The sequence below is a fragment of the Phoca vitulina genome, unplaced genomic scaffold (assembly GCF_004348235.1).
Source record: "Phoca vitulina isolate PV1807 unplaced genomic scaffold, GSC_HSeal_1.0 scaffold38, whole genome shotgun sequence".
Lineage (NCBI taxonomy): Eukaryota > Metazoa > Chordata > Mammalia > Carnivora > Phocidae > Phoca > Phoca vitulina.
In genome coordinates, this window is record NW_022589741.1 from 725,454 (window position 1) to 752,030 (window position 26,577).

Here is a 26,577-nt window from a genome sequence, read left to right on the forward strand (position 1 = left end):
CGGAGCTGCGCCGGCCGGCCGCATCTCCGGGGGTCGCCGCCGTCCGGGCTCGCGGGAGGCCGCCGGCCGTCGCGCCGTTTCCGCGTGTGCTGCGCCGGCCCGCGGTGAGTGCGGCCCTCTTGCCGGCGCGGGTCGGGGCGCGGGCGGGTGGGGGGGGGGGTCGGGGGGCGCGGGGGGGGGGGGGGGGACGGAAGGAGGCCGCGGCCCCTCAGCCAGGGGGCAGGGGCGCGGCGGGCTGCGGGCTCTCCCCGCTCGCGGACGCTACTTTGTCCGTGGGGAGCCCTCGCCCCGGGGCTCGCGGGCGACAGCAGGTTTCAGGGCCGAGCTGTGTGGGGGCCTGCCCCGGCGCGGGGACCGGACCGCACGGAGCTCTCGCGGCGTCCCCCCAGGGCGTGCAGCCGGGTCCCGGGCGCGGGGAGGGGGTCGGGGGGAGCGCTCCTCGCCGCCGGCCCCGCCGGGCTGCCGTGTGCTCGGAGCGCGGGGTGCCCACCGCCCGGGTCCCGTCGCCGAGGCCGGTGCTGCTCAGCCGGTCGTGCGGTTAGGTGTGCGCGCCGGCTTCTCCGCACGGTCTAGGCTTTCTGTTCGTGAGCTCGCGGTGCGTTTCCCTGCTGGTCACTTTGCCTGGTCCTGGACGCACTTGACCTGCCCGGTGCCCGCCGTGCCGGGTGCCCTGGGGCGCAGGCTGTCCGTGGCAGCGCTGGCCGGCCGAGGGGCTTTCCTCAGGCTGCTAGATGTTGTCGCCAGGGGAGGGAGACCAGGAGCGAAGTCGCTGCCTGTGTGGACGTGTCCGTCTGTCTGCAGAGTTGGACGTGTTTTAAAAGGACACTCAGTGCTGCTGGGGGTGTGTTGCATTTGTTTTAATTGTTTTTCCAGTTAGAAGATTTTGGTGACAGATTTCTGGACTTAAGGTGTGTTATCTAAAGTAAATCATTTTTAGACTGTACTGAATACATTGAAAAGTCTGTAAGTTCTCTTTACCATGAAAATACAGTTTTCTGAAAGAGCTTTTTTTTTTTGTTTTTTTCCTTTTCAGATTAACAGCCTTGAAGAGTCTACTTTTTTCCCCCCTCGTTTCTTTCCCCGGCAGTAATAAATCCCATTTTGGAGAACCAGAAACTTTATAAAGGGATATAGATTGAATTTTGTGGAGTGTAATTTTGTGTATGAATTATAGTTTTAAAATATCAAGGGTTTTCAGAAAGAAGGCTAGTAGGGTTAATTGTTGGTATATTGTGCATAAACAATTCTGTCCATAAAATATTATGCATAGATAACACTAGGAAGGATAAGCTGTATCTTGATAAGTTGATTTATCTGTACAAAATGATTTAGATACGTGATTTTTAAAGATAGGCTATTTAATTTTTAAATGCAGTGTTAAAGTTCCTGTTGTGGAAATTTTATGGTTAAATAGTTTGGAGAAAATACCTTCAGTTGATCAAGTATAATTGGTATGCAGAATGAGGAAGAAAGACAAATCATGATGCTGCAGGAAATGGAAACAAAGACAGACAATATTTAACAGGTGGAAGAGGTAGCAGTTAGCTTGAAGCAAAATCTGACATCACACACTAAAACAGGTGTAGGGTCAGCAAGTTGTTTCTGAAGCTAGTACAACCCATTTAAGTAAATACTGGGGTGATAACCTGTGTGAAACTAGCCTTTAGATAATATGACCATATGAAGACTTTAATTCTTGTTTGCTAGAATAAAACAAGATTTTTAAAAATACTGTATTAAAGGGCTTCAAAGAAACCTGCATATAGTTTTTCCCACTTGTAGCATAATCAGCAATTGGCTTGATAAACAGGCTTTGTAGCTTGTAACTAAAAGCATATTGAAGGCATAATTTAGGTACCCTATAATTATTTAGAATTTTGGGAATATCAACCTCCTCGAAAAATCAAGCAGTTTTAACATATTTCAATAAGTGTGCCAATTTCTTTCAGGCCTTTATGTTAGTATTACACCAAATAATGAGCAATTAGCCCTTGAGTTACATAAGAGTTAATATAATCCGAAACAGTACTAGATGGTATCTTGGTAATTTAGGACAGATATTCGTCCCACCTGAGTGTAAACTAAATCCCATAAAGAAGGTGTAGTGAATTTTACATAAGTAGAAGCCTATCGTTTGATTCTTTTATGTGGTAAAAAACTAATTTCGTGTGAAGATAGGAGAGATTTCAGGTGAAGGTTTTTAGCCATTAAAAAGTAAAATCACTCATGCACAAAACTACTTCCCAAAGACTTGTCCCAGGTTCTTCATGTCAGAGAATTAAGAGTACCATGGAAGATAGCACGATCTTATCAAATCAGACAGTTGGCAACAAACAAAAAATAAAATACGACTTTTCATGTGAACTCTATAGAATGTCTACATACTCAACGTTCCCCCCCGGCGTCCCCATCTCAGAGAGGAGTCTGGCCCGTGCTGGTTTTTACTACACTGGTGTGAATGACAAGGTCAAATGCTTCTGTTGTGGCCTGATGTTGGACAACTGGAAACCTGGAGACAATCCTATTGAAAAGCATAAACAGCTCTATCCCAGCTGTAGTTTTATTCACAGTCTGGTTACTCTTACTAGCCGGGATTCCACCTTTAAGAATACTTCTCCAACGAGAAACACTTTTACGTATTCATTATCTCCCACTTTGGAACATGGTGGCTCATTCAGTGGTTCTCATTCCAGCCTTGCACCAAACCCTGTTAATCCTAGAGCAGTCGAAGACTTCTCCCCGTTGAGGACTAACCCCTACAGTTATGCGATGAGTACTGAAGAAGCCAGATTTCTTACTTACCATATGTGGCCGTTAACCTTTTTGTCACCATCGGACCTGGCAAGAGCCGGCTTTTATTATATAGGACCTGGAGACAAGGTAGCGTGCTTTGCCTGCGGTGGGACCCTGAGTAACTGGGAACCGAAGGATGATGCGATGTCAGAACACCGCAGACATTTTCCCAACTGCCCATTTTTGGAAAATTCTCTGGAGACGCTGAGGTTTAGCATTTCAAATATGAGCATGCAGACACATGCAGCTCGACTGAGAACATTTATGTACTGGCCGTCTAGTGTACCAGTTCGGCCTGAGCAGCTTGCAAGTGCTGGTTTCTATTACGTGGGTAAGACACTGATGTGTGGTTGTATGTTTTATCAAGTTCACTTTGTTTTACGTATTAGGACGTGTGTTTAAGTTCAGTCTTGTTTTCTTTAGGTCGCAATGATGATGTCAAATGCTTTTGTTGTGATGGGGGCTTAAGGTGTTGGGAATCTGGAGATGACCCGTGGGTGGAGCACGCCAAGTGGTTTCCAAGGTAATTGTTGTGAAAGGTATTTCTACACAAAACTGTGCTTACAAGAAGTAGGTGTGCTTGTAGGATTTATGTTTACATTTCAGTATAGCAAAGCTGCTTTTACGATGTTGGGGAATTGGTCTTTTAAAACACCAGATCTGGGGTATCTGCCTGGCTCAGTCGGAGGAGTATGTGACTCTTGGTCTGGGGACCATTGAACCGCACAGTGGGTGTAGAGATTACTTAAAAACTTAAAATACACCAAATTTTAACATTAATTATTTTGATAAAAATGTTCTAGAATGTTCACTTTTGTAAGTCATGTATTCAGGATATAATTTGCTACTATTTTTTTTTTTAAGATTTATTTATTTGAGACAGTGAGAATGCTAGTGGGGGGGGGGCTTAGGGGGAGGGGAGGAGACAAGCAAATTTGATGCTGGGCTTGATCTTAGGCTTGATCCCAGGGCTCTGAGATCATGGCCTGATCAGCAGTCATGTGCCTAACCGACTGAACCACCCAGGCACCCCTAATTTAACTTATTCTTGAGGACTCATTTATAATATGGCCAGATGTTTTATCTGTAGGGTTCCCATTTTTGCTTTAAAGAAATCTTAAGGATTACAAAGATGTGTAGAATAGCATGAAAGAATATATGTTGGAAAAAAGAAAGAAAAAGGAGAATAAGAAGGGACATAAAATGTTCTAGAAAAAGGCAGATACAAAAATCGTATAATGAAAGCTGATTAAGTCTCGTTATATTGTAAATTTTTTTTTGTACGGTTTATCTTGTGATAAGATCTTGTGATATCTTAGTCACTGTCTCTAGCAGTATGTCCTGTTTTCTGCTGTAGCCCACAAAGAATTGAGAGGCTGTATTGTTCGTGGAAGTAGAATTAGAAATTAATTCTTCATTTTTGAGGAGCTGTGTGAACTTGGACAAGTGGTGTGACCCATTTGAAACTCTGTCCTTATCTGTATAATGGGGGCGTTGGACTAGATGATTTTTTTTAAGTTGTGGTAAAAAATACATAATGAAATTTACCATTTTAACCATTTTTAAGTCCATAGTTCTGTGGCATTAAGTACGTTCACATTGTTCCTCCGTCATTACCACCAGACTTTCTCATCTTCCCAAGCTTGTACTCATCACACGAACTCCCCATCCCTGCCCCCGGCCCCCCAGTCCCTGCAGCCGCGGTTCTCCTTTCTGTCTCTCTCAGTCTGACTAGGTACCTCCCATTAGTGGGATCGTACAGGACAGTGTTTTGACCTGTGAGTGCCTTTCATAATGATGAGGAATCTCTTGAACCCCTTCACGAAATTAAAACGTCCTATTGTCATTTTTTTATATAAAGATAAACTTGAAGTATTTTTTTATGGATCAGTACATTGTTAAAAGTTGTATTTAAAAATTTTATCTTTAATATTCATAATATAACAAGGTAAAATTTGACTTTCTAACTCTCAAAAGTGACATATTTTGTTTAAATTATTTAGGAAAAAGTGTATTTTGTCAGAATTTTAAATGACTTGATTATGCTTGGCTCTATGGGATTGTGTACATGAAGTTTGAAATTTACTAAGTATTAAAAAGACAAAAATAGCTTTCCAGTTCCAGTGTTTGAATTACTGCATTTTGTCCCTAATAAAACAAAACAAAATCTTGGTTTATTTCCATAATTTATGTTTTGTTTTAGATGGTTAAAGGAAAAAGGCTTAGGGTGCTTTGTGTAAACACTTCGGAAAACAGCAAATTTTGATTGTGGATAACCTTTAATCTCAGTAAATGGAAAACCAGAATGGATAATAGTTTCAGTGTAGATGTTCGTTTGTCCCATATTTGTTGCTGGCTGGAGGACGGTTTAGATGCTGGAGATGAAGACAACAACCTCTGTCCTTACTGAACTTCTTAGAGGAGGGGGGATAGATGAGCCAGGGCTCATTGTACTTGCTGCTTTAATCATAATGAATGTCAGTCGGTCCCAGAATAAAAATAATTTAAAATTGTCAGATGACTGAGAACATTGTGAGAACTAGCTGTTTTATCTCCTTGACAAACTGAAGTCGTGAGCATGCTTCCACAATCTCTACTGATCTAGCCAGTCAGCAGTTGAAGGGCATTTGGATTGTTTCCAGCTTGGAGCAATAAGCAATAAAGCCACTGTAAACATTAATAAACATTTGTGACAGATGTTTTCATTTGGCTTGGGTGAGTAGCTAGGCGTGGGATTGGTGGGTTGTGGAAAGTTTTCACTTCCTAAGAACTGCCATGTTGTTTTCTTAAGTGGCTGTGCTGTTGTAGGTTCCTGCCGGCAGCCTGTGAGGTCTCCCGGTGTCTCACATCCTTAACTGTAATTGGGATCATCAGTTTAGTGTGGTCATTCCAGCAGGTGTGGTGTGATACTTCTCTGCGGTTTTAATTAGTATTTCCTTAATGATTAATGATGGTGAGCGGCTTATTTGCCTTCTGCATACCTTTGGTAAAATGTCCAAATCTTTTGCCCATTTTAAAGTTGTCTTTTTTTGTTTTTAATTACTAAGTGTTGAAAGTTCTTAATACATTCTGGGTACAAGTTCTTTTAACAGGTGTGTTTTGCCAGCTTTCAGTTTGTGGCTTGTCTTTTCATTGTTTTAACATTGGCTTTTGAGGATGTCGTTTTATCAGTTTTATCTTGTATGGATTATGCTTTTGGTCTCTTAGTTTAGTGACCTAAGGACAGAAAGATTTTCTGCTTAGGTTTCAGGTCTAGGTCTCTGATTCCTTCTTAGTTTTGTACGCAGCATGGCATGGGTGGGGGCTCACTGTTTTTGCGGGTCGGTGCTGAGCTGTTGAGCAGTAGGTGATTGAGACGCTGAAGGGATAAAATGGAAGTAGCTGCTAGGTGAGCTGCTTGGAAGGCCTTTGAGCAGCCCTCGCAGTTTGTGAACAAGTTTTTGGGAAACACCGTCATATTGCATATAGACGAGAATATTTCTCTGTGTTTTGGAGGGAGGGTTTGTGCTTCAGTGGTAATGGAAGAGGGGACCCCAGAGAAAGATAAGCAGTTATTATGTTGTGAAAGATCATTTTTTAGGAATATTAATTACAGCTTCTGAAACTATGTGAAACCCCAAAGTAAATTGTCCATAACAGCATTTTTCAAGTCTTAGCTTGTGCTCCTTTGAGGTCTGAACCCTTTTATTATTATTCATTAATGTGATTAAATAGAAAATACCAGAATGCATCAACGTGTAGTAAGAGTTTGTAGTGTTTTACGAGGATTTTTTTCCTGCTTGATACATATGTGTACTAGGTTGTGATGTAAAATGTTTATACTGTGGAGCACAATGAGAGAGTTTGAAAGCCACTTTTCTAGAAGATCAAGGTTTTTTTTTTTGGTAAACACTTTTTAAAAGTAATTTTCGTCTTCTGTTATAGGTGTGAGTTCTTGATACGCATGAAAGGGCAGGACTTTGTTGATGAGATTCAAGCTCGGTACCCTCACCTTCTTGAGCAGGTGAGTAACTTTTTATATTTGGCAATGCTGAATTCTCCTAAATGATAATGACAAAGATAATTATTAGGAGTAATATTTACATCTGTTTTCTTATCAAGTATGGTTAGTTGCTTTATATCCAATTAATGACACCTTTAATTTTTATTTTTGTAACTATCTTCTTCAGGGCTTTTTAAAAATTTTTAGGGGCGCGCCTGGTGGCCTAGTTGGTTGAGCGTCCAACTCTTGATTTTGGCTCAGGTCATGATCTTGGGGTCGTGGGATCAAGCCCTATGTTGGGCTCCATGCTCAGTGGGGAGTGTGCTTGAGATTCTTTCTCTCCCTCAGCCCCTCCCCCCTGCTCGTGCTCACTTGCTCTCTCTAAATAAATAAATCTTAAGAAAAAAAAAAGATTTCTTGCTTTTAGGCTTCTGAAAAATCACTCAGTCTCCCACTGTACAAATTTGTGGTGGGATTGAAGGAGGATCTGTAGTGTCTCCTCCATCTTTTCCAGAAAAATAAACAAAAACAACTTGTTAGGAGTTTGGAGCCTCTGAGAGTGATCCAGCTGAAATATCTTTTAAATGGAACGAGGAATCATTAATATTTTTTCCTCCTTTCCTAAAACTAGAGAAATACTTGAACTCTAATTTGGAAGTAGGTAAAGTTTAAGGGGATTTTTATTGATGATTAAGGTTAAATAGAGCATAGTAAGTATATAAATTACCTAGTTTTCAGAAGAGTATGTATGTTACTTAAGGTAAACTTATTGTTGCTCTGTTTAAGGTTGTCTGAGATTTTTGATTTTACTTATTAATTTTTCTCCTGTTTCATAGCTTTTGTCAACATCAGATACTTCTGGAGATGAAAATGCTGATCCACCAAGTATGTATGAAAATACTCCAAATGTAGAATGGGAATTTTTATAAGAATGTTAAGCACACAAGTATATAAACAGGATTTGATTCCTGAGGACATAGGAAAAAGTGTTGGGAAGTTAACTAATAAATATTACGTGTCTACTAAGGTTGATGACATTTTTACAGCATTCTAGCAAGTATACTAATCTTTGTTCTTCAAGTGCTAACCTTCCAACTGGGGAAACGGGACGTATGCAGAAGAGAAATAACCATCACTGATAATACCAGATGAGAAGTATGAACAGTAACCTCTCCAAAGAGAAGAGTTTGCTATAAGCCAGTATGTTTGGAAAGGGCCAATTGACGGATGAGTTAAGAACTGGGCGAGATTTTAGCTGTTTGTTAGGTGTGTAGTATTTTAGTGCAAGGATAGGAAATAGATCTGGTTAGAACTTAGTTTTGGCCACATCTGGCATTTGGTTAATGTATGTAGTTTTCATATGTTAGGGTGTCCAAAATAACGAAGGTAACAGTGCACCATTTCTTGGCAGATAGCATGACCCAGATGACTCAGGAGGGTTGTTGAGGATTTGGAATCGGTGTTTGACGTGATAACTGCCTCCTGTGTGATAGAGCTGGAAGAGATAGGGCCAACCATTCTCGCTTTAAATTTATGACCACAGCTTTCCGTGGGCCGCCCTGCCACCCTGTGCCACTCCCCAGTACATACAATGACTGTCAAATTTTCTCTCTTTGGGAGGTTCTATGCTCTCTTCCCTAACTTACGTGCAGCTCATAATCTTGCGTCACTGAGGAAATAAACACAATCAAAAGAGAACTACTCCCATTTCCTCCCAGCAAAGCCACCAGTCTGAGATGTATCCATACCACTCACCTTTCTTTTCCTTTCATGAAGGAACTAAGGCCAACTTTTCTATTTGTCCTTTGTCCTCTGAATCTCAAACCTGCTGCCAGCATAAGAACTTTGCTTTGGCAGTGCTCTTCCCTTTCTGTCTCGTAGCATCAGGTTTTCAATCTCTAGAATATTTCAGCTTACGAACCTAATGTACTGTAACCAGTCCTAAGAAGACCCTTCCTTAAGCCTGCGTCATGTTCTAGCTGTTGTCTCACTTCCTTGCTTCCCTTTATAACAAAATGTGTAGAAAGATTTATCTGTGCTTACTCTCTTCTTTTCCATTCTTTCTTAAACTTATTCTACTGAAAACTACTCTTGTTAGGGTCCCCAAGAACCACCGTCTTAGTAAATCCACTGCTTGACCTGTTATCAGCATTCGAAACAGTTGAGTGCTTCACCCCTTTCTCCCCCAGCTTTATTGGGATAGGATTCACATATGACATTATGTAATAAGTTTAAGGTAAGAAGTGGCATGATTGATACACATACATTGTGAAATGATTACCAGGTTAAGATAAACACATCGGTCACCTAACATAATTTTGTTTTTTTGTGTGGTAAGAATATTTAAGATTCACTCTTTTAGTAACTTCCACGTGTGTAATACAATACTGTGAACTCTAGCCGGTACTCTATGTATTAGATTCTCAGGAATTACTCATCTGGTAAAGTCCATCCATATTACTGCAAACAGCAGGGTTTCCTTCTTTTTTTTTTTTTTTTTTTAAAGATTTTATTTATTTATTTGAGAGAGAGAGAGATAGCGAGAGTAGGAACACAAGCAGGGGGAGTGGGAGAGGGAGAAGCAGGCTTCCCGCCGAGCAGGGAGCCCGATGTGGGGTTCGATCCCAGGACCCTGGGATCATGACCTGAGCCGAAGGCAGACGCTTAACGGCTGAGCCACCCAGGCGCCCGGTTTCCTTCTTTTTTATGGGTAAATAATATTCTGCACATATGACCATGTTTTCTTTATTCAGATCTGCTGATGAACACCTAGAGGTTGTTCTCATGTATTGGCTGTTGTGAATCATGCTGCAGTGAACATGGGAATGCAGATAAATCTTTCAGAAAGTGATTTTGTTTCCTTCTGATAAACACAGAAGTGGGATTGCTGGATCATAAGGAAGTTCTATTTTGTTTCTTTAAAAAATTTTTTAAAATTTATTTTAGAGAGCGTGTGTTTGCAAGTGGGAGGAGGTACAGGGGGAGAGGCAGAGAATCTCAAGCAGACTCCTGCTGAGCACAGAGCCTGACACTGGGCTTGAACTTACGACCCTGAGATCATGACCCGAGCCGAAATCAAGAGTCAGATGTTCAACTGACTGAGCAACCCAGGTGCCCTGGGAAGTTCTATTTTTAATGTTTTGGGGAATCTCCATACTGTTTTCCACAGGGGCTGCGTTACTTTACATGTCCACTAACAGTGTAAGAGGCTTCCCTTTTCTGCATCCTTGCCAACACTTGTTTCTTGGGTTGTTGATTTTAGCCATTCTGACAGCTGTGAGATGGTATCTCATTGTGGTTTTGATATGTATTTCCCTGATGATGAGTGATGTTGAGCATCTTTTCATGTGTCTGTTGGCCATTTGTATGTCTTCTTTGGGAAAATGTTATTCATGTCTTCTGCCCATTGTTTAGTTGGGTTATTGGTTTTTTGAGAGTTGAGTTTTAGAAGTTCTTTGTATATGTTGGATATTAACCTTTTATCAGAGAAGTCATTTGCAGATATCTTCTCCCGTTCGGAAGGTTGCCTTTTAGTTTTGTTGATTGGTTCCTTTGCTATGTGGAAGCTTTTTATCTTGATGAAGACCCAGTAGTTCATTTTTGCTTTTGTTTCCCTTGCTTCCGGTGACATGTCTAGTAAGAAGTTGCTATGGCTGATGTCAGAGAGTTGCCTGTGTTCTCCTCTAGGATTTTGATGGATTCCTGTCTCACATTTAGGTCTTTCATCCATTTTGAGTTCATTTTTGTGTGTGGTGTAAGGAAATGGTCCAGTTTCATTCTTCTGCATGTGGCTGTCCAATTTTCCCAGCACCATTTATTGAAGAGACTGTCTTTTTTCTATTGTATATTTTTTCCTGCTTCGTCAAAGATTATTTGACCATAGAGTTGAGGGTCCATTTCTGGGCTCTCTATTCTGTTCCATTGGTCTCTTTGTCTGTTTTTGTGCCACTACCATACTGTCTTGATGATGACAGCTTTGTAATAGAGCTGGAAGTACGGAATTGTGATGCCGCCAGCTTTGCTTTTCTTTTTCAATATTCCTTTGGCTATTTGGGGTCTTTTCTGGTTCCATACAAATTTTAGGGTTGGTTGTTCTAGCTCTGTGAAAAATGCTGGTGGTATTTTGATAGGGGTTGCATTGAATGTGTAAATTGCTTTAGGTAGCATAGACATTTTAACAATATTTGTTCTTCCAATCCATGAGCATAGAAGGTCTTTTCATATATTTGTGTCTTTCTCAATTTCTTTCATAAGCATTCTATAGTTTCTAGAGAACAGATCCTTTACCTCTTTGGTTAGGTTTATTCCTAGGTACTTTTTGGTTTTGGTACGATTGTAAATGGGATCAATTCCTTGATTTCTCTTTCTGCTTCATTATTAGTGTATGAAAATGTAACAGATTTCTGTATGTTGATGTTTTATATCTGTTGTAGCAGGTTTTTGGTGGAGTCTTTCAGGTGTTTTTGTCATCTGCAAATAGTGAAAGTTTCACTTCTTCCTTGCTGATTTGGATGCCTTTTATTTCCTTCTGTTGTCTGACTGCTGACGCTGGGACTTCCAGTTCTGTGTTAAATAGTAATGGTGAGAGTGGCCATCCCTGTTTTGTTCCTGTCCTTAGAGGAAAAGCTCTCAGTTTTTCTCCAGTGAGGATGATACTAGCTGTGGCTTTTTCACACATGGCCTTTATGATGTTGAGATATGTTTCCTCTAAACCTTTGCTGAGGGTGTTTATCATGAATGATGTACTTTGTCAGATGCTTTTTCTGCATCTATTAGAGTGATCATATGGATCTTATCCTTTCTCTTCAGTATCACACTGATTGATTTGCAAATATTGAACCATTCTTGCAGCCCAGGAATAAATCCCACTTGATTGTGGTGAATGAATCATTTAATGTACTGTTGGATTCGACTTGCTAATAGTTTGTTGAGAATTTTTGCATCCATATTCATCAGGGGTATTGACCTGTAGTTCTCTTCTTTGGTGGGGTCTTTGTCTGGTTTTGGTATCAGGGTAATGCTGGCCTCATAGAATGAATTTGGAAGTTTTCCTTCCTTTTCTATTTTTTGGAATAGTTGAGAAGAATAGGTATTACCTCTTCTTTAAATGTTTGGGAGAATTCCCCTGGGAAGCCATCTGGCCCTGGACTCTTATTTGTTTAGGAGATTTTTGATTGTTGATTCAATTTCTTTGCTGGTTATGGGTCTTGGTCAGGTTTCCTGTTTCTTCCTGTTTTAGTTTTGGTAATTTATGTGTTTCTAGGAAGTTACCCATTTCTTCCAGGTTGTCCAGTTTGTTGGCATATAGTTTTTCATAATATTCTCTTAGAATTGCTTGTATTTCTGTGGTGTTGTGTTTTCTCTCATTTGTGATTTTATTTATTTGGGTCCTTTTTGTTTTTTGGTAAGTCTGGCTAGGGGTTTATCAATTTTATTAATTCTTTCAAAGAATCTGCTCTCAGTTTCACTGATCTGTTTTTTTTTTTTTTTTACTTTATCATTTATTTCTGCTCTGATCTTTGTTATTTCCCTCCTTCTGCTGGCTTTAAGACTTCTTGCTGTTCTTCCTTCAGCTCCTTTAGGTGTAAGGTTAGGTTGTGTATTTGAGACTTTTCTTGCTTCATGATGTAGGCTTGTATTGCTACATACTTCCCTCTTAGGACCACCTTTGCTGCATCCCAAAGGTTTTGGACCATTGTGTATTCATTTTCATTTGTTTCCATGTAGCCTTTTATTTCTTTGATTTCCTGGTTGACCCACTCATTCCTTACTAGCATGTTTAACGTCCATGTATTTGTGGTCTTTCCAGATTTTTTCTTGTGCTTGACTTCCAAGTTTCAGAGTGTTGTGGTCTGATAATATGCACGGTATGATCTCAGTCTTTTTGTACTTGTTGAGACCTGCTTTGTGACCCAGTATGTGATCTCTTCTGGAGAATGTTCCAGGTGCACTCGAGAAGAATGTGTTTTCTGCTGTTTGAGGATGGAATGCTCTGAATATATCTGTGAAGTCCATCTGGTCCAGTGTGTCATTCAAAGCCATTGTTTCTTGTTGATTTTCTGCTTAGATGATCTGTCCATTGATGTGAGTGGGGTGTTAAAGCTCCTACTCTTATTGTATTATTATCAATGAATTTCTTTGTTCTGAATTGTTTTATGTATTTGGGTGCTCCCAAGGTGGGGGCATAAATATTTACAATTGTTAGATCTTCTTGTTGGATAGACCCACTAATGATGATATAGTGACCTTCTTCCTCTCTTGTTACAGTCTTTAGTTTAAAATCTGGTTTGTCTGAAAAAAGTATTGCTACTTTTTTGATGTCCTTTTCTTTCTTTTGATGTCCATTTGTGTGATCAATGGTTCTCCATCTCCTCATTTTCAATCTGGTGGTGTCTTTAGGTCTAAAATGTGTCTTTGGTAGGCAGCATATAGATGGGTCTTGTTTTTTTTTTTATTTTTTTATTTTTTAAAGATTTTATTTATTTGACAGAGAGAGACACAGCGAGAGAGGGAACACAAGCAAGGGGAGTGGGAGAGGGAGAAGCAGGCTTCCTGTAAATATTGAACCATTCTTGCAGCCCAGGAATAAATCCCACTTGATTGTGGTGAATGAATCATTTAATGTACTGTTGGATTTGACTTGCTAATATTTTGTTGAGAATTTTTGCTAGGGGTTGCATTGAATGTGTAAAGACTCCCTGAAGTCTTCCATTCATTTCTCAAGCCCAGCGAGTATCCTTATGATCATTGCTTTAAATTCTCCATCAGGCATGTTACTTATATCAGTTTGGCTTAGATCTCTGGCCATGGCCTTATCTTGTTCTTTGATTTGGGAGAAATTCCTCTGTCTTGTGGGACTCGATCCCAGGACCCTGGGATCATGACCTGAGCTGAAGGCAGACGCTTAATGACTGAGCCACCCAGGCGCCCCTTGTTTTTTGTTTGTTTTTTTTTTTAATTTTATTTATTTATTTGACAGAGACACAGCGAGAGAGGGAACACAAGCAGGGGGAGTGGCAGAGGGAGAAGTAGGCTTCCCGCGGAGCAGGGAGCCCGATGCGGGGCTCTGTCCCAGGACCCCGGGATCACGACCTGAGCCGAAGGCAGACATGTAATGACTGAGCCACCCAGGCGCCCCTTGTTTTTTTTTAAATCCATCCTGACACTTGTATGTCTTTTGATTGGAGCTATTAGTCTATGTACATTCAGAGTAATTATTGGTAGATTTGAATTTAGTGCATTTTATTATTTGTGTTTGTTTCTAGAGATTTTCTCTGCTCCTTTCTTGTCTGTCATTTTGATCTTTCTTTTCAACTCAAAGAGTCCCCTTTAGTAGTATTTCTTGCTGGGCTGGCTTATGATTATGACCTCCTTTGGTTTTATTTGGGAAACTCTTCATCTCTCCTTCTATTCTGAATGACAGCCTTGCTGGGTAGAGTATTCTTGGCTGCAGATTTTTCCCATTCAGCACGTTCAATAATACATCATGCCACTCCCTTCTGGCCCACCAAGTGTCTGTGGGGAGATCTGCAGCTAGTCTTATGGGTCTTCCCTTGTAAGTTAAGGACTGCTTTTGTCTTGTTGCTTTTAAGACTCTCTTTGTCACTGTGGTTTGCAAATTTTCCTACAGTATGTCTTGGTGTTGGCCTGCTTTTGTTGATTTTGATGGGAATTCTCTGTGCCTTCTGGATCTGGATGTCCCTTTCCTTCCCCAGATTAGGGAAGTTTTCTGCTATTATTTCCTTACATAAACCTTCTGCCCCCTTTCCTCTTCTTCTCCTGGGACTCCTGTCATACCAACGTTATGATGTTTGATGGAGTCGCTGAGTTGTCCAAGTGTTCTCACGTTCCATAATTCCTCTTTCTCTTTTGTTCATTGTCATTATGTTCCATTACTTTGTCTTCTGGATCACTAATTCGTTCCTCTGCTTCTTCTAGCCTGCCGTTCTTTGCATCAATCCTGTTTCCATGATCAGTTAGTGCATTCTTCATCTCTGACTGATTCTGTTTTATTCTCTTATCTCTGCGTTAAGGGCCTCCCTGAAGTCTTCCATTCATTTCTCAAGCCCAGCGAGTATCCTCACAATCGTTGCTTTAAATTCTCCATCAGGCATGTTACTTATATCAGTTTGGCTTAGATCTTTGCCTGTGACTTTGTCCTTTTCTTTCCTTTGGGAGAAATTCCTCTGTCTTGGCATCTTGCCTGTGTCTCTTCCTTCTCTCTGTGTTAGAAAAGCCTGTTATATGACCCGTCCTGAGAGTATGAAGAAGAGGTCTGCAGTGCCCAGGGCCTGGTGCTTCAGGGAGTGTCTCAGATGTGTGCTGCATGCACTCTGCTGCTGTGGTTTGGCCGCTCTGTCCTTCGGGCCAGTGGTCTGCAGGGGCTCTCCTTGCCCTCTGTGGACAGTGTTTGGTCCCTGGCCTGAATGTGGCGAGTTTTAATGAGGTGTGTGCTGGTCTGCTTGTGAAATGAGACCTGATACCAACTCCACCAGAACTGAGGCCTTGCAGAACTCCCTGGTTGGGAGACGTGGTGTGGACAGGGGTTTCTGTTTGTCTTCTGGGGAGGGGCCTGCTGCTCTGGGACTGAGCAAGCCTGCCAGAGGAGGGCCTTCCCGGCAGAGCACAGGGGTGTGGGACCTGGTGTAAGCAGGTTAGACGGCCAGTGTGGGCGCTGCGCTGTTTACTGCAGGTGGCTCCATGTTTATGCTGAGGGGTGGGGAGGGGAGTGGGGCCAGCGGGCTCCTTTGTTCCCAGAGAGGCGGCTCTGTGAACGCTGCCTCTCCAAGAAGAGCGAATAATCTCCCCCCGTGTACCCCAGGCGTTTTCAGGTTTTCCAGATCACTGTTTCCACGCTGTCCAGCTCTGGGTTGTTTGCCTGCCTCCTCTCCAGCGGTAGGGCAGTGCCTCCAGGCTCTAGCCCAGGCAAGCCCGCTGACCTTGAAAACTCCAGGCTTTAATCTTGGCTGGTTGCAAGAACTCAAGAAATTCAGCCCCTGTCATTTTCCCAGACAGTGGCTTTGGGGAAGCGTTCTACTTGTGTGTTCTCCAGTGTGCCCCTGTCTCTCCCGCTTCTTTGCAACCAGGGCTCCCTCCCCTCTGCAGCCCCTGCAATCCCTTTCTCCCCCAGACCACGTCTCCACACTTCGTACCTTCTTCAATGTGGCTTCTTCTCTCCCTTTAGTTGTGGAGTGTGTTCTGTCAGTCTTCAGGGTGACTTCTGGGGTATTTAGGATGATCTGATAGTTATCTAGCTGAGTTCGAGGGACGAGGTGAGCCTGAGGTCCCCTGTTCCACCACCGTTTTAGCTGTCCCTGCCCCTCTCCCCAATTTCGTGTCTCTGTTCATCAAGGATATTGGCCTGATGTTTGTTTTCATGTAATGTCCTTATCTGTCTTTAGTATCAGGGTGGCTGGCTTCATGAAATGATTTTGGGATCGTTTCCTTCTCTGCAGGATGCTGAAAGAGTTTAAGGAGGGTTGATGTTGATTCCTTTTAAAATCTGGTAGGATTCATCAGTGAAATCTGATTCCAAACTTTTCTTTGTTGTGAGATTTTTGATTACTGCTTTAGTTATCATAGTTGTTATTGCTCTGTTCAGATATTTTATTTTTACCTGATTCAGTCTTGGTTAAGTTGTAGGTTTCTAGGAATTTATCCATTTCATATATATTGTCCAGTTTCTTAGTGTGTAGTTGTTCACAGTAGTCTCTTAGGATCTTCTGCATACTTGGAGCGTCATTTGTAATGTCTCTAATTTTGTATGAGTGCTCTCTTTTCTAGGTTGGTCTAGCTAGAGGTTTGTCAGTTTTGTTTACCTTTTCAAAAAAACAAACTCTTAGTGCCATTGTTTTTTTCCTTTTGTTTTTTTTTGTTTTTTTTGTTTTTTAAGATTTTATTTATTTATTTGACAGAGAGAGACACAGCGAGAGAGGGAACACAAGCAGGGGGAGTGGGAGAGGGAGAAGCAGGCTCCCTGCGGAGCAGGGAGCCCGATGCGGGGCTTGATCCCAGGACCCTGGGATCATGACCTGAGCCGAAGGCAGACACTTAACGACTGAATCACCCAGGTGCCCCTTTTTCCTTTTGTTTTTATAGTTTCTGTGGCATTTATTTCTGCTTTAATCTTTAATATTTTCTTCCTTCTGTTCACCATAGGCTTAGTTTGTTCTTTTTTTGTATTTTTGTTTTGTTTTTGTTTATTTTTAAACTAGTGAGTTTTCTTAAAATTCAGGGTAGTTAATATACTGTGTTATATTAATTTTGGGTATACGATATAATGATTTCATATATTATTTAGTACTTATCAAGATAAGTGTACTCTTAATCTCCTTCACCTGTTTCCCCTATTTTCCCCACTTTATTTTCCTGTATTCTGGATGTATAAATTAAGCGGTTTTTTTTTGTTCTGTTTTGTTTTTTTGAGAGCTTTCTTTTTTTTTTTTTTTTTTAAAGATTCACTTACTTTAGCGTGTGCTGAGTGCATGTGGTAGGGGAGGGGCAGAGAGCGAGGGAGAGAAAGAATCTCAAGCAGACTCCAGTGCTGGGGAGCCTGACTGGGGCTTGATCCCACGACCCTGAGATCACGACCTGAGCCGAATCTAAGAGTTGAATGCTTATCCAACTGTGCCCCCCAGGCGCCCTAGAGAGCTTTCATTTTTCTTAATTTAGGCATTTATCGCTAAAAACTTCCCTCTCAGAACTGCTTTTGCTGCATCCCCTAAGTTTGGGTATGTTGTGTTTTTATTTGTCTCAAGTATTTTCTGATTTCTTACTGATTTCCTTTCTAATCCATTGGTTGTTCAAGAGTGTGTTGTCTAATTTCCCTGTATTTGTGAATTTGTTAGTTTTCTTCCTGTTACTGATTTCTAGTTTTATGCCGTTGTAGGTGGAAAAGATACTTGATGTGATTTCAGTATTTTCAGTTTGTTAAAGCTAGCTCTGAGGAGAAGCTAGGATCTGTCCTGAGGACTGTCCCACGAGAGCTTGAGAAGCATGTGTTCTGTGCTGCTGAGTGAGGTCCACTTGGTGTGGAGTGTTGTTCAGGTTTGTGGTTTCCTTATTGATCTTCTGTCTGGCTGCTCTGGCCAGCATTGGAAGTGGGCTGTTGAAGCCCCTGCTTGTAGGTATTAGTCTCTTTCCTCACTTCAGTGTTGTTAATATGTGCTTTAAATATATTTTTTAAAGACTTTATTTGAGAGAGAGAGCTGGGGGAGGGGCAGAGAGAGAGAATCCCAAGCAGAATCCCCCATGAGCACAGAGCCTGGCGCAGGGGTCGATCCCATGACCCTGAGATCACAACCTGAGCTGAAGTCAAGAGTCAGCTTAACCAATGGATCCACCCAGGCGCCTCTGCTTTAAATATTTAGGTGCTCCACTGTTCGGTGCACACACATCTATGCATTTGTTATGTCCTCTTGGTGAACTGACCCCTTCATCCCTACGTAGTGACCTTCTCTGTCTCTTCTCACTGATATTTGGCTGAAAGTCTAACTTGTTAGGCCTCCATTCTTCCATTTCTTTGGTTGCCATGTGCATGGAATATCTTTTTCCATCCCTTCACTTTTCAGCTTGCCAGAGTCTCTTGTAGGAGGCATATTGTTGGGTCTTGTTTCTTTAAATATATTTAGCCATTCTGTGTTTTTTGATTAGAGAACGTAGTTCATTTCATATGTTACATTTTAAAGTAAATACTGGTCCTCTGAAGACTTCTTATAATGATTTTTTTTTCAGTTCCTTTGTTCATTTCTTCTCTTGCTGTAGTCCTTTTTTACTTATTTTCTGTCATAGTGTGCTTTAACTATAGGTTTTGTCTTTGTGTTCACTGTGATTTTCACCTAAAGCATCTTAAGAGATGGAGTCATTGCTTTACGCTGGTTAACAACTTAACACGACTTACCTTCACCGCACATTTTGCACTGTTGATGTCTTACTTCTGATATGGATCCCTTAACAAGTTATTTTAGCTGTAGTTACTAATACTGTTGTTTTTTAACTTGCACGTTAGAGGTGCAGTAATAGTAGAGGGTATGCTGAATTTGACTCCATATTTACGTTTACCAGGAAATTATACACTTGGGTGTGTTTCCATGTTGCTGTTTAGTGTCCATTTCAGCTTGCAGATAACCTGTTAGCATTGGTTGTAGGGCAGGTTTAATGTTGAATAACTCCTTCAACTTTGGTTTTCTGGAATGTCTTATCTTTTTTTTTCATTTCTGAAGGATGGTTTTGCCATTATTATCGGTGTGGTTTTGTTTTCCGAGTCCGTCTCAGCTGCCCTGCACGGTCTCTGTGGAGCAGTGTGCGGAGAGCCTGAGGGTGTCCCTTGTACGTGAGCAGTCGTTTTTTTCTTGCTGTTTTCAAAGTTCTCTCTTTATCTCTGTGTTTTCACATTTTGACTATTACACATTTGAGAATAATGTTTGGGTTGATCATGCTTGTGGTTCTTTGATTTTATTGTTGCTGGAGAATACAATAACAGAACTGGAAAATCTCTCCCATGATTTGGGAAGTTTTCAGCTATTACGTCTTTAAATAAACTTTACGCCCCTTTTTCTCCTCTGGGACTCCTATGATGTGGATGTTCATTTGTTTGGTGGTGTCTCGTAACTCGCATAGGCTTTCTTCACTCTTCCATTCTTTTTTGTTTTTGTTCCTATAACTGGCTGATTTCAAATAATCTCCCTTCGAGTTCTCTGATACTTTCTTCTGTGTGGTCAAGTCAGTTGTTGAAGCTCGTGCCTCAGTTTTCCAGTTCTGTTGTATTCTTCCGCTCGAGGATTTCTATTTGGTTCTTTTTTGTGGTTTCTTTTTCTATATTAAACTCCTGAGATGTATTTCTGAAATGTATTATCATTTCTTTTAGTTGCCTATCTTTGTTCTCTTGAATTTCGTTGAGTATGAGATGATAATATTTAGTTTGTTGTCAGGCAGATTGTAGATCTCCATTTCTTTGGGGTAAATTACTGGACCTTTCTTGGTTTCCTCTGGTGTTGTCCTATTGCCTGTTTTGCATGATATGAGTAGCCTTTCATTGGTGTCTGTGCATTTGAAGAAAGAAGCATCTCTTCTAGTCTTTACAGACTGGTTCTGGCAGATAAAAGACCTTTTCCTGTCAGTTCCCTTGGAGGATATGTAGTTGTAACCAGTTTTGAGGCTGTTGCTTGGTCTGTGGTGGGATCTGTGCTTGGTGGGCTTGTTACCGGCGCTCAGGCTGGCGTGGTTTCTGTCTGGTCCCTTGATGGGTGGTACTGTCTCCAGTACATTGTTCTACAGGATGTTGGGATCTGGATCTGCTGCAGGGTCCACCGTTGGGTCCTCAGACGGCAGGACCGTTACCAGATATGCAGATGGGTGTGGCTCCGTCTAGGTCTGTGCAAGGACTCCTGTCTGGAGCAGGAAGGGGCCCTGGACCGTGGCTGAGAGAGGCAGGAACCGAGCCTGAGGGCTGTTTCTGGTTCTACAGCCCAAACTGAGGTCTGCAGACTTGGCTGTGGAGGCGCGGGTGCGCATATCTCCCGCCAGGTGCTTTGGTGGGCAGGGCTGCTTCCCGATGGCATCAGGAGAGGCTGGAGCTGTTGCAGGATCTCCTGAGGCGCAGACAGGAGACTCCCTGGGTCCCAGTGCCGGTGGTGTTGCTGTGGACTGAGGCTGAGCCCTTTCAGGAGCTCCAGGTGTGCAGTGGGCAGTGTGTCCTGCTGCGTCCCTGTGCTAGCAGGACTGTTTGCAGATTGACGCTGGGATAGGTTGGTCCTTCCAGTTCTGCATTCTGACTGAATTTGGTGGATTTACCTCCAGGGGCTCCCCGGACTGTGGTGGGATGCAGTTCACAGGCAATTTCAGTGTCTGCAGCTGGTACCGAGGTCTGTATGTCCGTATGCTAAAGCGTGGGTAGGCCTGGGTCCACATTCTTTTGTGTAGGGTGCTGGTGACAGGATCGACCAAGTGGACCTGTAGCCAAGTCCTGAGGGTATGGAGGTTTCATACTCTTCTGCCTGGATCTCAAAGCTTTCACAAAGGCACCGTTGTTTGCAGGTGGATTCCAAATTGCTGTTGAGTCACAGTACAAGCGGGGGACATCTTACTTGGTAGTCTTGCTGACATGACTCTCCTGCATCCTTCTTAAGACACCTTCTTCGCTTGGCTTCCTGGACACCACATTCTTGGTTTTCCTCTATTTCTCTGGTTAATCATGAACAGTCTCCTTTGGCGGCTCCTTTTTCAAACCATAAATGATGGAGTACTTCTCAGCACTTGGCCCAAATTTATTTCATTTCCTTAGCTCCAGGCTGGCATGTCCAACTACACGTTTAAATCTCTACTTGATTATAATGGGTGTTTCAGGGTTAATATGATCAGAGCAGACCTTTTCTCCTGTCTTGGATCCCTCAGATTTGATCTTGTCTGGCCTTCCCCATCTCAGTTAATGGTACCCACCTACTGAGGTCAGAAAGTTGACTCAAGTCAGGCATCAACCCAGAATCTTCGTGTGTCTGTCCATCTCCACAGGGCACTGTCAGCCCAGTCCATACTGCAGTCACCATCTTCGTGAGGGCCTGGCCGGTCTCATTCCATCTCACATCACGAACGTATCACAGAGCTGCCAGAATGATCTTCTGAAAACACAAACCAGGTTTTATCATTCTTCACTTCAAATGCCTGCAGAACATTCTAGCACACCTAGAGTGAAAGATAAACTGGCGAGGCTCTACACGGTCTGGGGATCACCCTCCTTTCTGACTGCAGCTCACCACTTTCTTTCTAGTTCTTTTTTTTTTAAGTTTTTTTTTTTTTAAAGATTTTATTTATTTATTTGACAGAGAGAGACACAGCGAGAGAGGGAACACAAGCAGGGCGAGTGGGGGAGGGAGAAGCAGGCTTCCCGCTGAGCAGGGAGCCCGATGTGGGGCTTGATCCCAGGACCCTGGGATCCTGACCTGAGCCGAAGGCAGACGCCCAACGACTGAGCCCCCTAGGCGCCCCTTTCTAGTTCTTGAATGTCATGATTTTGTTTCGAATCGGGCTTTTATGCTGCTCTTGTTGCCTAGAAGATTCCTCTCAGACGTTCCCGTGATCCTTCTTACCGCTCACGCACTCGCTGTGCCGTTGCCGCTCCCCACAGGCGGGTGGCTGGGCTGCAGTCGTGTTTACTAGAGCGCTTGTCCAGCAGAGGGCAGTCGGGCGTCTTGAAGGCTGGCGGCTTTCTGTAATTTCCGCGGGAAGTGCTGTACTGCTCAGCGTTGACCCTGTTTCCAGAAAGTGCTTCCCCGATCACTCCGTGTCAGTGGTCCTCATCTCTCCTAATTCCTTTTAATCACCTCACACAGCTTTCTGTTCTCAGAGCGTCTGTCATGATCGAAGTCACATGACTACTTCAGCCCCGTTTTGTTACTACGTTGTTAGACGTATTTTGCGTGAATGAATCTTCCACTTCACTCTGCCCCCATCTGTGTTATTCCCTCTGCTTCATCCGTCCGCCTCTCTGGATCCTGTTTATCCTTCAAGTCCAAACTCTGACGTCAGCTTTAATGAAGTCTTTGTTGATTTCCCCTGCTTTCCTGGGGCGTACTTACAGTCTTAGAGCATATTGGCTCCCAAAAATGACTGTACATCTGAATCATTTTGGGATTTTATTGTATTTATTTTTACTTATTTATTTTTTTGGAGATTTTATTTATTTATTTGACAGAGATCACAAGTAGGCCAAAGGCAGGCAGAGGGAGAGGGAGAAGCAGGGTCCCTGCTGAGCAAGGAGCCTGATGTGGGGCTCGATCCCAGGACCCTGGATCATGACCCGAGCCGAAGGCAGATGCTTAACCAACTGAGCCACCCAGGCGCCCCCATTTTGGGATTTTCGAAAAGACATGTATTCCTAAGCCCTGTCCTTACAGAGTCTCTCACTAAGTAGGTTCCAAGATGTAATGCGGGAAGTGATATTTTAAAAGGTAGGGCATAGGGCGCCTGGGTGGCTCAGTTGGTTAAGCAACTGCCTTCGGCTCAGGTCATGATCCTGGAGTCCCGGGATCGAGTCCCGCATCGGACTCCCTGCTCAGCGGGGAGTCTGCTTCTCCCTCTGATCCTCCCCCCTCTCATGCTCTCTGTCTCCCATTCTCTCTCTCAGATAAATAAATAAAAAATCTTTAAAAAAAAAAAAAAAAAAAAAGGTAGGGCATATTGTTACACTCTCATTTGATCCTGTTCATACTTCTGTGGGAATTACAGGTAATTGGTGCATAAATAGCTCATGTGCTTTACCAGGATATGAACAGCATGAGAGTCAAGACTGTGCCGTAGTCATGATTTTTCTCTGTATTTTGATATTTGTGGAATTTAGCATCGGTACATGTCTTTTCAAATAGTTGTCCATTTTGGACCTGGAGAAGGTTCTTCAGAAGACGCAGTCATGATGAACACCCCCGTGGTGAAGGCCGCCTTGGAGATGGGCTTCAGTAGAAGCCTGGTGAGGCAGACGGTGCAAAGTAAGATCCTGACCACTGGGGAGAATTACAGAACCGTTAACGATATTGTGTTAGCGCTTCTTAATGCTGAAGATGAGACCCGAGAAGAAGAGAAGGAACAACAAACTGAAGAAATGGCATCAGGTATTTGGGAATGTTAGTCACTCGCCCTGTTTCTGCGCGGCTCGGAGGCCTGGGTGACCCATCGCAGGAGCGCCGGCATGTGTTCGCTCCCTGCCGGTGTCCCCCCTTCTGCATGGTGGGCCACGCTGGGAACCGGGCACGACAGCTCCCTTTCTACGTTTCTGTTTCAATAAGATCTGTGATCGGTGCCAATCAGGATTTTAGCATAACTTTTTGAAGTGTATTACTTTCCTCGCTCATATATAACATCTATATTGTTTGAGAAAGGAAGAGTTGAAAGTTGAGTGCAGGTCTTATTTCAGTTTTTTAAAAAATTTTCCTTGAAATCATATTCTTAACATGGTATTTGACTCCGTGGTCCTTGTTCAGTGGTCCTTCTACAGAACATAGACCTGATGGTGAAGTCTTACTTGCCGAGAGGCCCCTGCCCGGCCCAGAGTCAGTGGGGAGCTGATCAGGGAACTGACTGTGGTGTTCAGGGGACGCTCAGTCTGTTGAGCGATCGTTCCTCCAGCAAATACGAGTGGAGCACGCGCACCCGTGTCTGGCCCCGTGCGCGTCGTAGCCGTGCTGCTTGCTCCCGGGGCTCGCGGCCGAGCTGTGGCGCCCAGCACACCGCAGCTGCACAGGCCAAGGCTGCACGGTGTTGAGTGGGAGTGTGGGTCGGAAGACACTTTGTGTTGGAGCTGGTAAGTAATGCTAGGCGTGGCTTAAGAGAACCGTATCGTGTGCTCATGGAGAAGAACGGTAAAGTCTGATTTCTAAGTTGAGACAGATTTGTGTTTGAACCCTGGCTCTGTCAGCAGGTTGCGATTCTATGAAGTGGAGGTAATAGTATGAATTGCATGGGGTTCTGGGACAATTAAATGAGAAGTTGCAAACAGAACATTTCAGCGTAGTGCCAAGCACATGGAAACGTTGTTTGTGAAGTAGATGGATGTGGGAGTGACGGCTCAGGGCACATAGCCAGGGAGCGGCCGGACTGGCGTGGGGGCCTGGGTCTGTCCTTGCGGGACAGGTGACACTCGCACTGCAGTCGTGCTCCTTCAGCACGGGGTGGGAAGGACATCATCAGGAGACTGGCTCTTTGAGGAGGTCGCTCGTGCTCTGAGGTTTCTTCCTCCATGTTTGAAAATGAGTAGTAGTCATACCCGCCTTATTCAAGTGATAGGATCTTTGGTATCAAATAAGGGAGTTTGTACGAAAGTGTTTATAAAACTAAAGTGATAGGATGCAAATAGAAGTCAGTATTATTAATTCCGTAGTTTTACTGTCCTTTAAAATTCTGCTTGCTTTCTATGGAACAGCAGGGTTCGAAGACCTCTGTAAATATCTCCACTTTTAGAAATGACAAAAACAGAGACCCTGTGTGTTGTGTGTACTATATGATATGCCTTAGCTAAATCTTCCAGAAGTTTTTTGAATGATAGGTGTGAATTTAAGTGCAAACAAGTAACTTTATGCTGCTTTTTCAAGCTCCTGTTAATTTAGTACCTAAATTGTTTGTAGGGTTGGTTGTTAATGACTATGTGTCTATAGTTGGAGCCCTTTAAAATCTAATGGATTTTTTTCTTTTTTCTTTCTTAAATGAAGATGATTTGTCATTAATTCGGAGGAATAGAATGGCTCTCTTTCAACAGTTGACTTGTGTGCTTCCTATCCTGGATAATCTTTTAAAGGCCAATGTAATTAATAAACAGGAACATGATATCATTAAGCAAAAAACACAGATACCTTTGCAAGCAAGAGAACTGATTGATACCGTCTTAGTTAAAGGAAACACTGCTGCCAACATCTTCAAAAGTTGTTTAAAAGAAATTGACTCTACATTATATAAGAACTTATTTGGTGAGTTTCTGGTAAAATCATTTCAGAAATCTGTGGGATTATGTTCATGTTTATGTTTGACAAACGATAAATCCAGTTAGCCAGCTCTAGTCTGTACATCAGCTGCTCCGAAACAGGGAGGTCTTCCCGTTGCCCCCGTGGTGGCCTGCGTAGTCCCTCATCTGTAGCCAGCGTCTGTGTTGCTCAGGGAAATGAGTAGTGGGTGACGCAGTCTTATATTTGGTAGAATAATGCCTTTTGTATGATTTTCTTTCCTCAGTGGACAAGAACATGAAGTATATTCCAACTGAAGATGTTTCAGGTAAAACAAAATGAAGACTTAAGACCAACAGGAAATACTACCCTTTTTTTTTTTTTTTAATGGGAGTTAAAGTAGAAACTAAATTTCACTGAAGTCTGTTCTTACTAGGTCTGTCGCTGGAAGAGCAGTTAAGGAGGCTGCAGGAAGAGAGGACGTGTAAAGTGTGCATGGACAAAGAAGTTTCCATAGTGTTCATTCCTTGTGGCCACCTGGTCGTGTGCCAGGAATGTGCCCCCTCTCTGAGAAAATGCCCCATCTGCAGGGGGGTAATTAAGGGCACCGTTCGTACTTTTCTCTCATAAAGGTCTGTAGCATATTGTTGAACACGTGAAGCTGTCTGAAGTATAAAAGAATTATTGGTTCTTTAATTAGGACATTTGTGTTGTATTCTGCTTTGCTACTAGTGATCTTGTTTCAGAACATTAGTATCCTTTGTCCTAATCTTTGTTTAGACGAAGGGGGGTTTGTGTGTGATGGGCTGTGTTAGTGTGCGAGTTCAGGGGAGGTTACGGAGAGCCTCGGTGCCCTGAGGTGTCCTGTCGGAAGGGCCTGGGTTTGGTGTTCTTTCTGGAAGCTTTGAGTACGACCTGAGAGTGTGCAGTTGACAAGACCTGGAGACCGGGCGGGACCACTGGAGTTTACCACAGTTACGTGCCAAATTCTCTTTGATATTTTTCCACTTGTGTTTTAAAATAAGGACTTTTTTCTTGCTGGTCAATAAGCTTTTCCCTAATTTGTGAGAACCTCTTAATAAAATTCTTTAAAAAGACTGCGTTGTTTTTTTCCTCCTGACTTAAAAAGTATTTTCTCCATGCCTTAATAGGGTTATCAGGGTTAAATGAGTTACTGTACAATCGTATCTGTGTTACTGTAAGCACTCAGATGTTAGCTGTTAAATAAAAGTGGAATTCATAAAACAAATTACTAAGAAGTGTTCTTAGGGGCGCTTGGGAGACTCAGTGGGTCAGGTGTCTGCCTTTGGCTCAGGTCATGGTCTTGGGGTCCTGGGGTCAAGCCCAGCATCAGCCTTCCTGCTCAGTGGGGAGTCTGCT

General features: G+C 42.8%; 1 protein-coding gene across 1 annotated transcript; it reads left to right on the forward strand.

Moving 5' to 3' along the window:
• Positions 1 to 26,518, forward strand: BIRC2 (baculoviral IAP repeat containing 2). Its single transcript, XM_032427709.1, has 9 exons — positions 1 to 104; positions 1,034 to 3,124; positions 3,217 to 3,316; positions 6,718 to 6,796; positions 7,612 to 7,660; positions 23,134 to 23,376; positions 24,970 to 25,224; positions 25,484 to 25,525; positions 25,634 to 26,518. The coding sequence occupies exons 2-9, from the start codon at positions 2,227 to 2,229 to the stop codon at positions 25,825 to 25,827; spliced, it is 1,860 nt and encodes a 619-aa protein (XP_032283600.1). The 5' UTR covers positions 1 to 104; positions 1,034 to 2,226; the 3' UTR covers positions 25,828 to 26,518.
• The last annotated feature ends 59 nt before the right edge of the window (positions 26,519 to 26,577 follow it).

Coding starts and splice junctions, on each gene's coding strand:
- BIRC2 (XM_032427709.1), top strand. CDS start 2,227: ATGCACAAAACTACTTCCCAAAGACTTGTCCCAGGTTCTTCATGTCAG. Junction 3,317..6,717: donor CACGCCAAGTGGTTTCCAAG/GTAATTGTTGTG, acceptor CTTCTGTTATAG/GTGTGAGTTCTTGATACGCA. Junction 23,377..24,969: donor AACTGAAGAAATGGCATCAG/GTATTTGGGAAT, acceptor TCTTAAATGAAG/ATGATTTGTCATTAATTCGG.